We start from the raw sequence: 16,221 nt of genomic DNA, 5'->3' as shown, positions 1-16,221 counted from the left end.
ACTACAACTCTCATACTTGTCACCATGCAAGAACTACTTGACGTTCAAATCAAGAGAAGAAACTGGGGATGGCTAGGACACACTCTCAGAAAACCATCATCCAGCATAGATCATCAAGCTCTCACATGGAACCAACAAAGATAATGTAAAAGAGGAAGACCTCGGACAACGTGGAGAAGATCTACTGAGACTGAAGAACAACAACTGGGGTACTCCTGGAGTTAGTTAGGAGTTTTGTCTTGAGACAGAGCAGAGGAGACTTGTGGATGACCTGTGTTCCACTCAGAATACAAGGGTTTAAGTCAAGTGAGTCAATCCTTAAACAGACATAATGTCCAGCAAATCCACCAGTGTTTATACCTGAATAAGGACAGCAGGAGGAGGCACTTGGTGTTCTGAAGGATAAAATTAGAATGTGAGTGATAGGAAAAGAAACTCCTGATTTATACCAATGTAAATGAGCCAAAAGCAGGACAATAAATTTTTAAGGAATATTAATATAGGGCTGTTGAGTAATCATGGTTAACTCATGTTTTACTCAAAAAATTAATTATGACAAAAATAATTGTCATTAATCACAGTTTCAACTACACTGCTATACAACAGAATACTAACTGATATTTACTAAATATCTGTGGATGTTTTCAAACATTTTCATTTATAACAAAAAATACAAAATGTATAGCACTCGCTTTATTTCGTTACAAATACTTGCACTTGTAAATACTTGTAAAAATGATAAACAAAAGAAACATTATTTTTCTATTTACCTCCAACAAGTACTCTGCTGAGATCCCTTTATTGTGAAAGTGCATCTTACAAATGTAGATTGCTCTGGTTTTGAGTGCAATCATACAACGATGTACAACTTTACAGTGGGGTGAGCCAACTTTTTACATCAAGCCCCACTTTTTGGCCCTGCAGTTAGCTGGGGCTCCCCCAACCTGTGGGAGGACCACAGGAAGAGGGGGGGAAGGGGTGCTCAGGAAGGGGATGGGATGCTCAAGAAGGGGTGAGATACCTAGAAAGGGGGTGGGGTGGGCACCAGGGGGTGCCACAAAGGGGGAGGGATGCTTGCGGGGAGGGCACCAGGTGGGTAGTTTACCAAGCTAGGAAATTGCCAGCTGCCCCTGCTGCTTGACTCAGGGCCTCTTCACATTCTGATTGGCCCAGCAGGAGAGGTGCTCCTTGGCAACAGCAGCGGCAGAGACTGCGCAGGACAAAGCAGAGGCAGGGGAAGCTGCGGGGACAGTGGCCTGCTGTAGAGGACTTGGTCAACCGTGATCAATTGGTCAATCTTGGAAACTCCGGCATAGATCATCCTGTGGGAGGACAACTCAGTTGATTGCAGTCTCCAGCAATGAGGTGGGATTGCTATAAAGGCAGACTCCCTGCCTGTCCTACGCCCAAGCTGTTCGTGGAAGTGGCCAGCATGTCCTATGGCCCTAGTGTGCAGGGATGGAAGGGCAGGGGTCTTTGCGAGGTGCTTCTGCCTGAAAGCACTGCCCCCACAACTCTCATTGGCCAGAATGAGGAACCGCACAAAGAGGCAGCACATGCCCCCCTCCCCGCACTTGGGAGCCACAGAGGCAGTTTCTACCAAGCCCCTGCTCCAGCTCTGAGCCCCATCCCAAGAGCCAGCATACTACACCCACTTCTGCACACCAGCACTGTCCCAGCCCAGAGCCCCCTCCTGCATCCTAACTCCCTCCCTCAGCCTGCATCTCTTCCTGAGTCCCAACCACCTGCCACAGCCTGATGGAAAGTGAGTGAGGATGGAAGAGAGCTTGTGATGGGGGGCGGGGAATGGGGTGAGTGGACTGGGGCTTCTGGGAAGGAGCGGGACCTCAGGGAAGCAATGGGGTTGATCCTTGGTTGCCGTTAAATTCAGAAACTGATCTTGGGCATAAAATCAAGAATTGCCTCTCCTCTTGTGGGTTCCAGAAATAGCTGCTCCAAGGAGTAGTCATTTAAGACGTCAAGAAACTATATCTCTGTATCCCATTCTGAAGTAACTTACCCAGCCAATATGGGAATACTTGAAATCCCTTCTTCTTCTTCTTCTTCTTCTTCTCCTTATTGGGGGGGGAAGTCTGTTAATTTTTATAGCCTCTTTAATTTCCCTAAGCATTTCACAATCATTGCTACTTTTCTGTCAGGTGGTCAGTAGTATATCCCAACTGCTATGTTTTTCTTATTCAAGAATCAAATTACCATCCATAGAGATTCCATGATACACTTTGGTTCATGTAAAATTTTTAATTTATTTGAGTCTATACTTTGTTTCACATATAGTACCACTCCTCTGACCAACACGACCTGTTCCATGCTTCTGATATATTTTGTATCCTGGTATTACTGTGTCCCACTGATTTTCTCATTCCACCAACTTTCTCTGATGCCTGTTATTTCGATATCCTCATGTGCACTCTCGCATGTCATATGAACATAGGTTGTCTGTTGTTTTAAACTTTTTTTCTCACATGCTTTGTTCAGTTCAAACTTCTAAATAAAAACACCTGTTGGTCACTGGCCACAGATTCCCAAAGGGAGAAAATGGAGGTGCCTGAAAGCAATTGGATAGGCAGGGTAATAACAGTTGGTAAACACAGGGTAGTAGACTTGGTTACTAGTCTAAAGAATTGCCAGATTCCACTTTCTGGCAGATGAGGCCAGAGGCCCAGTTCCTGAGGGGGCATTCCTAGAGGAAGTAGGAAGAGGACCGAGGGTATATTTTGATCTGCATCCCAAACTGCAATGTATGTGTATGATTTCTTAGAATGACGAAGAAGAGCATACAGTTTCAACATCCTACAGGCAAAAAAATGCTTTCAGGTACATGGTGTTCTGCAATTGTAAATAAGGTTGCTCTAACTCACTGAGGTGTGTGGGTTATGAAACGCCTGCCAATTGCCTTTCCCAAAGACAGCACTTAAACTAAGTGAAATGGGCAAGCTGCTCTCCAGATACTAATGAATTTAATTCCATGGCTGTATTTATAGCAATGTAACTATCTTCTCTGTCACAGCGCTCACATATCTGCATCTATTTGTATTTGTCATCCTGGATGACTCTTCTCATTTTCCCCATTGATAGCTGTGCACTTCTGCAACTGCTAAACTTAGTACACTAAAAAGCAGGATTTTTTTTTCAAACTCCTCCTCAATGGACCCTGTCCGTTATATAAAACTTTTCGCTGCAACAGTTTCCATTATCTCATAATGCAGGCTAAAAATGATAGAAATGACTCCCAATATCTAAAAAGGGTGAGTGAGAGAAAGAAATGTGCCCACATCTATGTGAAGACTGTCCATGAATGGCCCACTACTCTAAAGATAGTACAGAGAGAACAAACCTATTTCATTTCAATATTGTTCCTCATTCCAACCTGGATTTTGCGATGTAGCCTATACTGCCAGCAGCTGTCAGAGCAAAACTTCAAAGTGTGTTGAGGAATCCCTGATACCTTTTCCTTTTTTTCCATTACAGTAAACTTAAAGTTTAAAAAAAAAATCCCATAGCCCTAGGCCACTATTTTTCCATTTAAAATAAAGGAAAAGGCATAATCTGGTTCTGACTGGATGAGGGAGCTTGCATAAAGAGAAAGCAGAGGAAGAACAAATCAATCTTCATTAATGTTTTTCCCCATTTATATTACGGAATATAAACAATCAGATTTTTAAAGGGATTGAGCTGCCATATGCAGCAAAGAGGTGCCTAGTGGGGTTTTCCAGCACACCCAGAGGCCTAGGTCACAATGAGACTTGTTGCCTAGGCTCTTTTGAAAATCCTACCAGGTGCCATCTGGTTATCTAGGCACCTAAAAATCTTCACAAAAGGAGCTTTGAACCCACAGAAATTCACCACTTCCCAGGTGGTCATAATCTGGGAACTAGCTAGTTTTCTAGTTTTGGAGAGGCTTTGCAGGGAGTCACTGAACCTTTTAGTACTGCAGAGCCGTGTTCTGTTACCACTCCCATCAAAGCCATTGCATGGATGGATAATTGGCACCGGATCATAGACAAGCCAAAAGATGGCATGGCCCTTGGATCTGCAGCTACTTCCCCCAAAACCAAATCCACAGAAAGGAGGAGTTCAGGCGCAGTGGCTGCCATAACAGTCTGTGTTGCACCATCCACAATTCTCTTTCTCATGTAGTCCATCAGTTAGATTTTTGTGCTCTTTTTGTGGTTTCCAGAATGACTCTGAAGTCTGAAGTGTGATGTGCACACTTGTTAGCAGACGAGGCCAGGTCACTGGTGAGCACGTTGGTAGTTACAGCAGTGATATGACACTTTTCCCTTGCAGTCAATTATTTCTGACCTCTTCATAGGTTTGGAAAGCTCTGAGTGTTGTCTGTCACGTCTGTCACCATGAGTGTAGTCTGTCACTATTTCACACAGCCTTCTCAAGATCCTCTGGTTTTATTGTACCAAAGTGTATCCTGTTCTTGATGCTGTTCTGTAGTGCTTTCTGGGATGGCCTTGATTCCAGTGTTCTGGTGCCAATTATCTATAGAATTATTTTTTGATGTGTCCAATCCAGTCTAGCTGGGTTTTTATCAGCATACCCTCAATGCTTGTGACATGTGACTTTTGGAGAACCTCCATATTAGTAATTTTGTCTTGCCAACACATCCCAGTAATGGTCTGCAGAGACCACATGTGGAAGGGCTCTAGCTGTTTGATATACTATACTATTTATATGGCATCCAGGTCTTACAGCCATAGAGGAGAAATGTAAGGACAAAAGCACTGGCAAGTTTTATTTTTGTTGAGAGGGTTACATTGTGGGATTTCAAGATTTTGTTGCATACCTGTCTAAGCAACAGAGAAGCTTTCTGTAACTCCCCCTCCCCCTCCATGATCGTTTTGTCAAGAGATCTATCACTGGAGAGGCTGCTGCTGAGATGGTAAATTATCAGCTTGCTTTAGCTGGATTCCACTAATGGATAAGTTAGGGGATGTGGTATGGAGAGGTGCATGTTTGTGTAATACAAATAGTAGTTTCCTGTTCCTGACGGGGGTCACTGCCTCCTATCTAATTCTCACAACCCTTTCATTGGTACAAGTGTACTTTCTTACTCTAAAGGTGGTGTCTAGATGTCAATCTGCTCAGAAGACAGCCTCTAAGAAAGAACTCCATTTGGTATATATATACTATATAAAGGGCTTGTCTACTCTACCTCCCTACTTTGAAGGGAGCATGGTAAGTAGGGTGTTGGGAGTTTATTAATTAAGTGCTGTGGTGCATACGCAGCACTTCATTAAGCAAATTCCCTCCCCTCCCCACCCCAGCATGGCAACTGCGAAGTTTTTGAGGAATAAGGGGACTTCGGAGTTGCCCAGGCACTTTGAAGTACCAGTGGGTGAGCTGTGGCTAGATGCGAGCCGGCACTTCGAAGTTTAAAACTTTGAAGTTGCCGGGGGGGAAGTTGCTTAATGAAGTTCTGCATATGCAGTGCAGCACTTCATTAATAAACTCCCAACACCCTACTTACCATCCTCCCTTTGAAGTAGGGAGGTAGTGTAGACAGAGCCAAAATGTATTACACTTACTTTGAGAGAATGTAATTTAGGCTCACTTAAAATCTACAGCAAAACACATTGTCATCTACATATGCCTATTTCCATAAATTTCATGGACTGATTTATAGTACCCTAAGGACAACTGAGCTCATCCTCAGCAAATATCACAATTTCTTGACCTAAGTATGCCAGGTCCTCCATTCTTCAAAAGAACGGATAATTTTGGGCCCCTTTGTGCTTTGCCCAGTATAAACAGCCCCTGCACTGGAGAGCTCACAGTTTACAGAGAAAGAAACAAAGGCTGAGAGGAGAAGCAGAGGCACTAAGAAGTAAAATGACTTGCCCAAATGCACAGCTTAGTGACAGAACTGGAAACTGAACCCAAGTCATCAGACACCTAACTTAAGGTCCTAGCCACTAGAAAACACTGCCTCATGTGATGTCATGTGACCTGAAGCTCATTTCACATATTACCACATACACTGTGTAAAATATAGACATATTTAATGAAAAATAAGTATGACATCTTTAATGTTTTTACATTGTTGGTACTTGGTACAAGGTAGTTCTTCTACAAGGTACATAAAATATATTAGATATTTTCACGTAAAATGGCTTTGCTCTATACCTTGGGCAATTCAACATATTGACTCATTATTAAGAAAGATGACATATGAATCAACACAGCATGTTGTTAAAAATGCATATAAAACTTTGATCACTGATATGGTACTCTAGGTTTGACTTATTTTTCTTTAACCAAGAAAAGCTAAAAATGGACCCTCCTATGACTTGCTCTGTAAAAGTCAAAAGTGGTATTGCCTCAGGATAACATTTTGTTTAATTTTACTTTATTTTATTACATTTAAAGTATATTTATTTTTTACAAGGCCTAATGTCCCTGCATGTCAGAATCAATTTGTTTTTTTAGCGGGTGTAGAGTCAGAAGAGGGTGAGGTGTCCTCATGTGAACTGTGCCTGAGGGTGACAGACATTTTTCCCACCAAGCAGAACAGTTGAAATAAACATGGAAGAGTGTAGCAAGGATGTGGTCATGAGGGCAGGGAGCATGGTGAAGCATGCACGTAATAAGGAAATATGTAGTATAAAAGGTCACTGTTGCACTGATGCCTTCCTCACCTAAACTAGATGGAAAAGTCTTCCTTCCCAGTATCCCAATGTCTTTTTCCACTCCACATCAGCCTCCATGACCCATTTAATGATTCTTACTTGAGCCCTTTTCCTCCCCTTACAAAAATTAATGGAATGTTTTGCCTTTTTTCCTGTGCTGCTCTTGCACGTATCTATCATTTGAGTTAAGAATTCATGTTAGTTCTCATGTAAGGTGACTGCAAATTACAGAACAGGAAACTGACCTTGAAATAACAAATTTCTGTTCTCTCTCAAATACTGACCCATCCGTCTAATTTAAAATGATATTTATATAATTTTGTAGCTTGATTGTTTTTTCCCTCCCTTATTATCTGCCTTGATTGAAGAATAAGTACCTTGAAAGCTTTGTACTATTTAACGTTCTTTCATAAGTACTTCTAAATTCTCTATTCAATAAAACACAAGTTTTACTAATAACAGATTGGCCCACACTTTGCTAAGTGGGAACTGATGCTGGCATCTGCTGCGGCCTGTCCTCGCAGATTTTGTTTCACTCTCCCGCATTTTGGGAGGTTAAATTGAAAGGTTACACAGTGTTACTGAAAACAAAAGTCACACAATTACTTCAAAGCCCATTCCATGAGTCACTGACTAGATTACATGTTGGGATTCTAACATTCCAAGACATTTGGAGCTCTGACTTTCACCTTTTGGATTATTTTTGGATTAGCAGAGGAATAGTGTTCTTAATTTTAAACCTACCAATTAATGTCCAGGACTAGAGGCATGCTTACCAAAAGCACTTTAAAAAATCCCATCAGCTGTGACCTAATTTTGTTTTCGAACTAGACAACAAGAATATTATAACTGCATTTCCAACATATATTATTTAGTACATCCTCTTTTCACCGCTGTTTGGAGAACTAGTGTCAAATTGAATTCTACCCATTCATTTTTGTGTCTTGTTGCCACAAGTTCCCAAACATTTTCTTCAGTTTCCTGAGATGAATAATAGCTTGTAGGAGCCCCTGAACTGCAGCCTAGTACCTTCATTTTCTACAGTACCCAGAATATTTACAACCACACAAATGAAGCCATTCTACTACCTGCTGAGAGCTGGGCATGCCACCACGTGGCCCATTGTCTGAACAAAACCTGTAGGACTCTACCAAGCACCTCACAGCCACCATCCAACATCGTATTTTCTTGATACAAATGGAAAGATGCTTATATCGAGACAGACCACTGTGCGTTAGTACTTGAAGGTGCAGAATTTGATCTCAGTTACGCACCAGTATAAATACACTCATACCTCACTATAGGAGCACAGTTGGTTCCCAACCTTCTGCTGGTAGATGAAAACTCACAAAAGGGACACTAAATTCCCATTAAAGTACAGGTAAAAGTCTCTGATTGGTTCCTAGTGCTCCTAACTCAGCAAAGGAGTGGCGGCCACTTTTGAAAGGTAAGTGAACCTTGGGTTGGGAGTTGGGGAGGGTGAAAGGCTGGGGGCAGTTTGGGGCTATGAGTGGGAGGGAGGGTTAAAACTTGTGGCAGGTTGGGTCCATGAGGCAGGTGGGGGGTTCAGGCTGCTGCAGGCTGGGTGTGTGGGCCAGCGGGGGGTGGGGGCAAGGGGATTTGTGTCAGGCTGTGGCGGGTTAGGTCTACCAGGCCGGCGGAGGGGATCAGGCTGCTGTGTGGCCAGTCTACCGAGCTGGCGAGGGCGGAAGTTAAGTAAGACTGCTGTGGGTTGGGGCCGTGGGGCCAGTGTGGGGGTTAAGGCTGACATGGGTCTGGTCTGTGGGGATGGCATGGGGGGTTAAGGCTGCTGCGGGTTGGGGCCGCAGGGCCAGTGGCAGGGGTCAGGCTGCTGCAGGGCTGGTGGGGGAGGAGGGTGGGGGTTTAAGGCTGCCGCAGGTTAAGGCTGTGGGGTCGAGGGGGGTCAGCCTCCTGCGGGGCTGGTGGGGGGGGGTTAAGGCTGCAGCATGTTAGGGGTGCAGAGTGGGCAGGCGGGGGGTCAGGCTGCCACGAGTTAGGGCTGCGGGACTGGCGGGGGGGGGTGTCTAACCTGGGATCTCCCCAGGTTAGAGCCGCGGGGAGGGAATTAGTTTCATATTAGCAGGGGGAGTTCACTTGTCTAGTGAACTAAGGTAAGTACATGCGTCCCTTGTTTGAGTGAGCACTCGTAAGCAAAGTACACATTTAACAAGGGATGAGTTTATGGAGTTAACCTCACCGCAGTGAGAGGCGTGATCCTGATTTCCACTGGGATAGCTAAGGGTTTGGCCAGTTGCCTCTCAGGGTCTGTTGTATGTTGGAACTCATAATCTTCAAGTGTCACGCTTTGATAACCAAAAATGATCTGTTCCATTTTATGCAGATTACTACATGTGCAGCCCTCAGCCTCTAAGCAAGTTGCCCATGCAACCTTTTATTGGCAAAGTCTGGCTGCTTCCTGCCTGAACACACAGCCCTGGAAAAAAGCACTGAATGGAGAGAAACAGCTCCATTTTCATTTCAGATACAAGGGCACATATCACTGTATTGCCTGGGAAGCTCCCTAAGGAATACAAACCACACAGCTAAGCATGGCCTCACATCTGAAAGTTGAAATGCAATGTCACCTAGCTAGGAAAATTCCTGCCTGTATATTTCTTAAAGAGAGTATTACTGGAACTATCTGCTAAGTGACACCGGGCAGATTACTGGGTGCAGCAAGACTGCTTGCTGCAAACTGCTAATGTCATGCAAAGATTCATCCCAGTACAGTAACAAATCTGCAGTGGTATCAGTAATAAGAGATGCCACACTTTCTCCCTTACTAGCTTGTTGCTGTTATAATTATTATATTGTATTACTATAATGCCTAACAGCCCCAGTCAAGGCCACGTGCTGAACAAACAGAACAAAAAAGGCACCTCTGCCCTGGAAAGTTCTCTCTCTAAGTAAAGCAGAGAATGGCTACCAAAAAAGGATGTAGATGATGAAGACTGTTTTAAGTCACATTCTGTGGACATTCAGGCCAGCTTGAATTACAGTCTTGATGAACCTAGCCTTGGCATGACTGCTGTGCCAGGGCCTACTAGAGGGAGAAGAGTAAGGCCAATTATATCAGCTCTTTTATGCGTTTCCATCAGGGAATACTTCATCGCCCACCGTGGGCTAGACATACTGCTTTCACAAAAGCAAACAAAATCTGAAAGCTAAGGACACAATGCATCATTTACCATGGCAGGAGGCTCTGATGTTCAACTGTTCACAGCCTCCAGAATCAGTAAATTTCTCTACAAGGAAAAATATCTGTTAGCAACATTGCTGGATGTTCTCTTCAGGGGCAGAAATGAAGACACTCCCAGAGCATGTTTTATGGATTTAAATCACTCAGCATGTTATAGGCTGCAAGACAGACATTTTGTTCTGCCTCGTTCTCTACACAAGTTAACATGACAGTTATCAGAGGACATTTGCAATGCCTTTTATGGTCAAAGCATGGAGAAGTATTTCAGCTGCTTCATATCTCTGATCTTTGGTATCAAGGGGGCTACACTGCTAAATTTTGCAGTTGTTACTAATTCACATACTGAGATATAAATTTTAAATCTACCTATTTAGCAATGCAGCCCAAACTCATCTTAAAACTAAATCATTTTGTTCAAGAAATTCAGACCCTTATGTCCAAAGTAACTTGTAAGCCCCTCCTCTCACACTAAAAATATAAAGTGCTTTGTCTCAGTCATTTTGCCTTGATGGAAACTCTATTGCCACTATGTCTATAGTAATTAGTGAAGAAGGGATAAAAAGACAACCATAGAACATTCATGCTTCAATTTCTCTGGCACAGTTCCACATAGATAATAACTAATTTTTCACTGTATATATCCTTAAAGAATTAAGATAATTGCAATTAAATGTATCAGGTTAAATCCTTTGACAGTAGAGGAGATTTTTAAAATATTAGAGATATTTTATTTAACACAAAGTAACTTCATCTATTCTCAAAGACCACAATTTAATATCAGCTATAACCACACAAAAGTTTAAACAACGATGATGAAGTAATATTTTTAAGACTGAGAAAGGGAAGCTAATTAATGGGATTAAATGCACCGTTTTTAAAACCGACAAGCACTTAATCTTCTGAACACTAATTTTCCCTCTGTATCTGAGAGCAAGACATACTTGACATAAAATCCAGGTTACTTTATTATTATTAGTTCTTTATTTGTATTGAAGAAGCACCTAAACAGTCCAGCACTGCTATGGTGATCACTGTATAACAAAAAGAACAGTTCCCTGAAGAGTTTACAAAATAAGAGACAACAGGTGGATGCAACACACAGACTGTAGGAAAGATTAAGGTACAGTAAGCTAAGCATGACCAATGATATAAGCAGCAGTTGCAATACTTTAACTCAGAATTTCAGAGGATTTTACCTTAAGGTTGTATAAATCTATGGACAGATCCTCAACTGCTATAAATTGCCATAGATCCATTGACTTCAAAGGACTTATGACAACTTCTCCATTGCTTGTAACACCGTCTTAGACACTTGATATTTTGCCTCTTCCCATTTATTCTTTTCTGCTTGAGACATAATTATTTTTAGTCTGTGACTGAAAACATGGTTGTTTTAATTCCAGAACAACCTCCTCTCTAAGGGCAGGTCTACACTAGACCAGAAATTGGATCCTAGATATGCAATTCCAGATACAATTGAGTAGCTAGAACAGACGTATCTAAGACTGACTTATCAGGCCGTCCTCACAGGTCAATGGGAAAAACTCTCCTGGTGACCACACTTACTCCTCACAAGAATGAGGTACACCAGGACTGACTGTTGAGCCCTGATAGTTTGATTTAGTTTGCCTCTGCTAGTCATGCTAAACTGAACCTTGGAAGATTGACCTGTGTCAATCTTCCGGTAAGTATAGATGTACCCTGACTTCCATAGTAGTTCACAATGATGACACATCATTATTAGTCCCTATCCCATGTGGACTCACAACGAATGCTGCAGGAGTTCATGTGAGTGGATCCATTTCTTACTGTGCTAGAATAATGGATTTGATAGCTCTTGGTGTTGCTCAATAACCTTTTGCAGTGCATCCACAGGGGAAGCACAAAGTAATATTTTTGTTAGGAGACATGAAAACAACGGCTGTTTTGTTTTATTGGGTTGATATAACACCTGTAATTTTATGCAAGTTGTGTCATGTCTCATCAAGGCAAGGGCTGAGTTTTTTCCATTCCCCATTGTTTCTTCTTTCTTGTCACTCTGTAGATTTTAACAATTTTGACATACAGTTTTAAAAAGCTGTATGTAAACCATGGCTATATTGACAAAATGAGACCCATAGGGCACTGGGGAGAGAATTACTCCCAGCTTTGCCTCTGTAGAGTTCAATCACATTACTGAAACTTAACAAGGAAGGCAGAGCTTGGTACATGCTGAATACTAGTTTCGGTTATCCATGAATACTTTTGGTCCTACCTTACAGAGCTCAGATACCAGGGTAATAGGTGGAAACAAATAATTGGGAGAACAACTCTGATTGTCCAGCAGGTTTCATATTCTGATCTCTTTATTCTCATTGAATAGAACTTAATTCTATTCTTATTCTTAACAGTCTTATTTGGGTTAGCACTTTACTCCTGAGCTCAAAGAAGATATTGAGGGAGTAAAGTGCTAACCCAAATAAGAGAGCTAGAATGATGCATAAAAACAAAAAAAAGAAGAAGAGCTTCCTTGCCAGTGCTCTGACTGTTTCCTAGATTGTTCTTATAAGTAGGTGAAGTTGGTGAAAAACGTGTTGCGGAATTCTTAGCTCATGTATTATGTGCTTCGCAACACCTTCAACATTTTACATTTTGAAAAATTTCAAGGACCCATTTCTCTGTCTTCATCCTCAAGATACCAGCCAGTGAAATTCACCTTTCGTACAAAGATTCACACGTGCAAACTGTCATGTAGTGGTGCTGTGGCAGCCATCTTTGGCAATTTTTCAATGTATTAAAACCACTGTTATTACCTCTACTCTTTCTCTAAGGCTGTTTCTACACATGCCTCCTCTCAGTGGAAGTGCCATGATAATAAGGCAATTCGAAGCAGGCTAATGAGGCACTAACGTGCATATTCAGCACCTCATTAGCATAATGGCAGCCGCGCAAATTTCAAAGTGGAGACTTCGAATTGCTGATTGACAGCGTAGATGGGGGCAGCTTCAAAATAAGAACCCTACTTCAACATTCCATTACTCCCACAGAACTAGACTGGGGTAAGGAAATGTCGAAGTGGGGCACTTATTTCAAAGTGGCCTGCATCTATGGTCAATCTGCAATTTGAAATCCGCAGTTCGAAATTTGTGAAGCTGATATTATACTTATGAGGTGCTGAATATGCATGTTAGTGCCTCATTAGCCTTCTTCAAATTGCTGCATTACCACGCCAACTCCAACAGGAGGTGGCTTATGTAGAGGCAGCATTAATACTGTGCAAATGCCTCAGTTGATGAGAGCAGAGCTCAGGGTGGTTGCCCTTAGGACACAGTAAATTAAATATAAAGTAGACAGCAGAAGAACTATGAAATAGAGGTACTGCAGCTAGCTCTTGTAAAGCCAAAGTGAGAAGGTGGATGCCCGTAATACCAGGATACACACAGTTTACTTTGCAAAAGTAGTAAAAAATAAATGGTGCAGAACATAAAGGTTGAAGAAAGAACAGTGGCCCAAGCTCACATCAATGTAATTCAGTCAATATCAGAAATACAATAATTGTCCAGAAAGGAATGAACACATACAATATTATTTTATAATTCATTTATCTGTCTACCCAATCTCAATTAATGTCAAAGATATATAAATTAGGAAACAAAGCAAGCACAAAATACTAGAGCTGTACTGATGTTTAAACATGCCCCACACATACCATTTTTTATTTTATATTGCAAAATAGCAACAAACAGACCCCTTAACTACAACTAGCTGTTCACAGAAATAGATGCCAAAGAGCTTCTGAGAAGCCTCCTGATCACATGTCAACTCAGACATTTAAGAAGCCAGATCCAAGACCATGTGACTTATTATCACAGAAATGTAGGGGTGGAAGTAACCTTGAGACTTTATCTCCTCCATCCTCCTGCACAGAGAAAATACCTAGTTTCTGATGACCAATTGCAACCAACAAAACCAACTTGGAAACAAAAAACATAATACTTTTGCCATTTCAGTTATCTTAGTTATTAAAAATGAATTGCACGAAATTTGAAACATAGTATCTCAGAAGTGTTGCAAGTTTACAGATGTGCCAATGTTAATGAAATATTTTCTTGAATAAAAATTTGCCCACCTCTACTTACCACCCACCATACAAGAAAAAAAATGCACCTTATCCAGCTCATGAATAAATTTAACTTCTGGCTTACCTTGCCAAAGCTTCCCTTCCCAATTGCTCGGAGTATCTGGAAGTGGTCAAAATTCACTACAAAGTAAAAAGAAAAGAATTTTAGTATCGCATTTCTGGATATTTGCTCTGTCGTATAGTTACCAGTATATTTAATTTTAAAAACATTGAAAATATATAGAGGGGTTTTCTTAAAACAAAACAAAACAAAACAAAACTCAATTGATTTCAGGATCATGATGACCACAGAGTATGAGCATAGTCACTTATAGACATGTATAATAATATATAAGAGATGATTAAGTTTCATACTGCTCTTAAACTAAACTAAACTAAACTAAACTAAACTAACTAACTAGCTAAACAAATAAATAAAACAGAAAGGAAAAAACACAAAAACTTAATCCATTACTAAAAGGAGAGGGTGAATGACTGTTTGTGTTGAGTGTTGTATAGAGGGAGGACTCAGGGACACAAACAAACAAGTCTAACCGCTCAAAATATCACAATGTTCATGAGCATGAGGGACCTCCTGAGGTGTCTTACAGCCCTAGGATTCTATAACTTACTCTTGTGCCTGCATATGCTGTAGCCAGTGTGGCTATTGCCTGTGCTATTAAGAAGCCAACATTTTAAGAATGGGCCATTGACTTTTATTCCCTGGATTTTGGTATCCATCTGTATTTTAGCTCCCAGCGATTTCAGAGACGTAATGAAAAGTAATGCAGAGAGGTAAGAGTATTAATTTAACACTTTAAGTGCAATGTTGCCATACATCTACACAATTGTGATTACCAAATTATTGCGGTGATCTAGGCTCTCCAAAATTAATCTCAGATCAAGGTGTTGTTTAGTGTAACGTTTCTGCTCATACATAGTTATATGACCAGTACCATAGATTTTTAAGTATCTTGATGACATTAATAAACGTATTATCTCTGATGATGGTCATCTCAATTTCAAGGACGAACAGGTCTTTGCATAGCCCAGTTGATGAAGAACCACATTACCCCACTGGCCATGGAGCCATTTGTCTGGTGGTGTTGATTGACCTACATGTTATTTCTGTGCATGGAGCTGTGTTTCTTTCTGTTTTATGCAATTTTCCCCAAAGTTGTGGGTACCCACCCTTAGGCCTGGAGTCTTGCAATATGATTGACCACCATCGGCTCAAAGGTTGAATGTGAAACACCTGCTTTGTACAGATTTTGTTTCAGAGTGCCTTCAAAGCATTTCATCTGACCTCCACACTTAGAATGACTAGAGCTTAACTCAGAATGAGAGTTGTTTGGATAGATGAGTCTCAGGCATCTGAATTACATCGCTAGTCCAGGCCAGCTGAAATGTGGGGGAGGGCAAATGGGGCAATTGCACCATTGCCCAGAGATTCAAAGGGGGCTGGAGGTCCTGGCTGCCACTGCTGCAGTACTGCAGGTAGGAGCCCCAGGCCCCTTTGAATGGCAGATGGAGCACCACTCTGCATGATATCCAGGGCTAGGGCAAGGAGACTCACTACAGTATGGGTGGCACTAAAGGCTGACTATCCAAGGCCCCACCCCTTCCAACCTAGGCTCCACACCCCTCCCACACCTTGCCCTGGGCCCTGTGGTGGCTGGTGGCCTCTGGGCACACATAACATGAGCCTCAATGCTCACCAAACCAGCTTTTACTCGGACTGAAGTGTTGGAAGCATGGTCCTGACACTTCATGTCCAGCAATCATTGTAGGTGTTGCAAATGGAACTTCACATGCTTTTTAATATGTCATTGAAAAGATTGAAGACAGGCCCGTGTTTCCTGAGGACATCACAGACTTTGTCTTCTGTCAGTACGCTAATTCCATGATATTTCTAGAGGCACATGGTGCTGGCTTTCTTAATTTGTGGTTAATTGCTGCTTTGTTGTTCAACATTCTTGCTGCCTGCTCACTCTGCACCCCTGCAGCCAATGGGAGCTGTCCCCAGTACCTGAGAGCAGCAGCACAAGGAGACCCCTGCCACCTGACTACATAAACTAGGCAAATACAACTTAGATGGGGCTACTATAAGGTGGGTGCAAAACTGGCTGGATAACCATACTCACAGAGTAGTTATTAAAGGTTCTCAATCCTGCTGGAAAGGTATAACAAGTGGGGTTCCACACGGGTCTGTATTGGGACCAGTTCTGTTCAATATCTTCATC

At 41.9% G+C, this 16,221-nt stretch overlaps 1 protein-coding gene across 1 annotated transcript in view; it reads right to left on the bottom strand.

Moving 5' to 3' along the window:
• STK32C (serine/threonine kinase 32C) overlaps window positions 1–16,221 on the bottom strand; it is a 247,818-nt gene that overhangs the window by 101,774 nt on the left and 129,823 nt on the right. Inside the window, exon 2 of the mRNA XM_075000440.1 lies at window positions 14,064–14,119. Within this exon, the coding sequence (XP_074856541.1) occupies window positions 14,064–14,119 (56 nt within the window). The remainder of the gene's footprint in view (window positions 1–14,063; window positions 14,120–16,221) is intronic.

This window comes from Carettochelys insculpta, chromosome 7, assembly GCF_033958435.1.
Source record: "Carettochelys insculpta isolate YL-2023 chromosome 7, ASM3395843v1, whole genome shotgun sequence".
In the NCBI taxonomy this organism is placed as follows: Eukaryota; Metazoa; Chordata; order Testudines; family Carettochelyidae; genus Carettochelys; species Carettochelys insculpta.
This window is presented reverse-complemented; position numbering and strand designations above follow the sequence as displayed.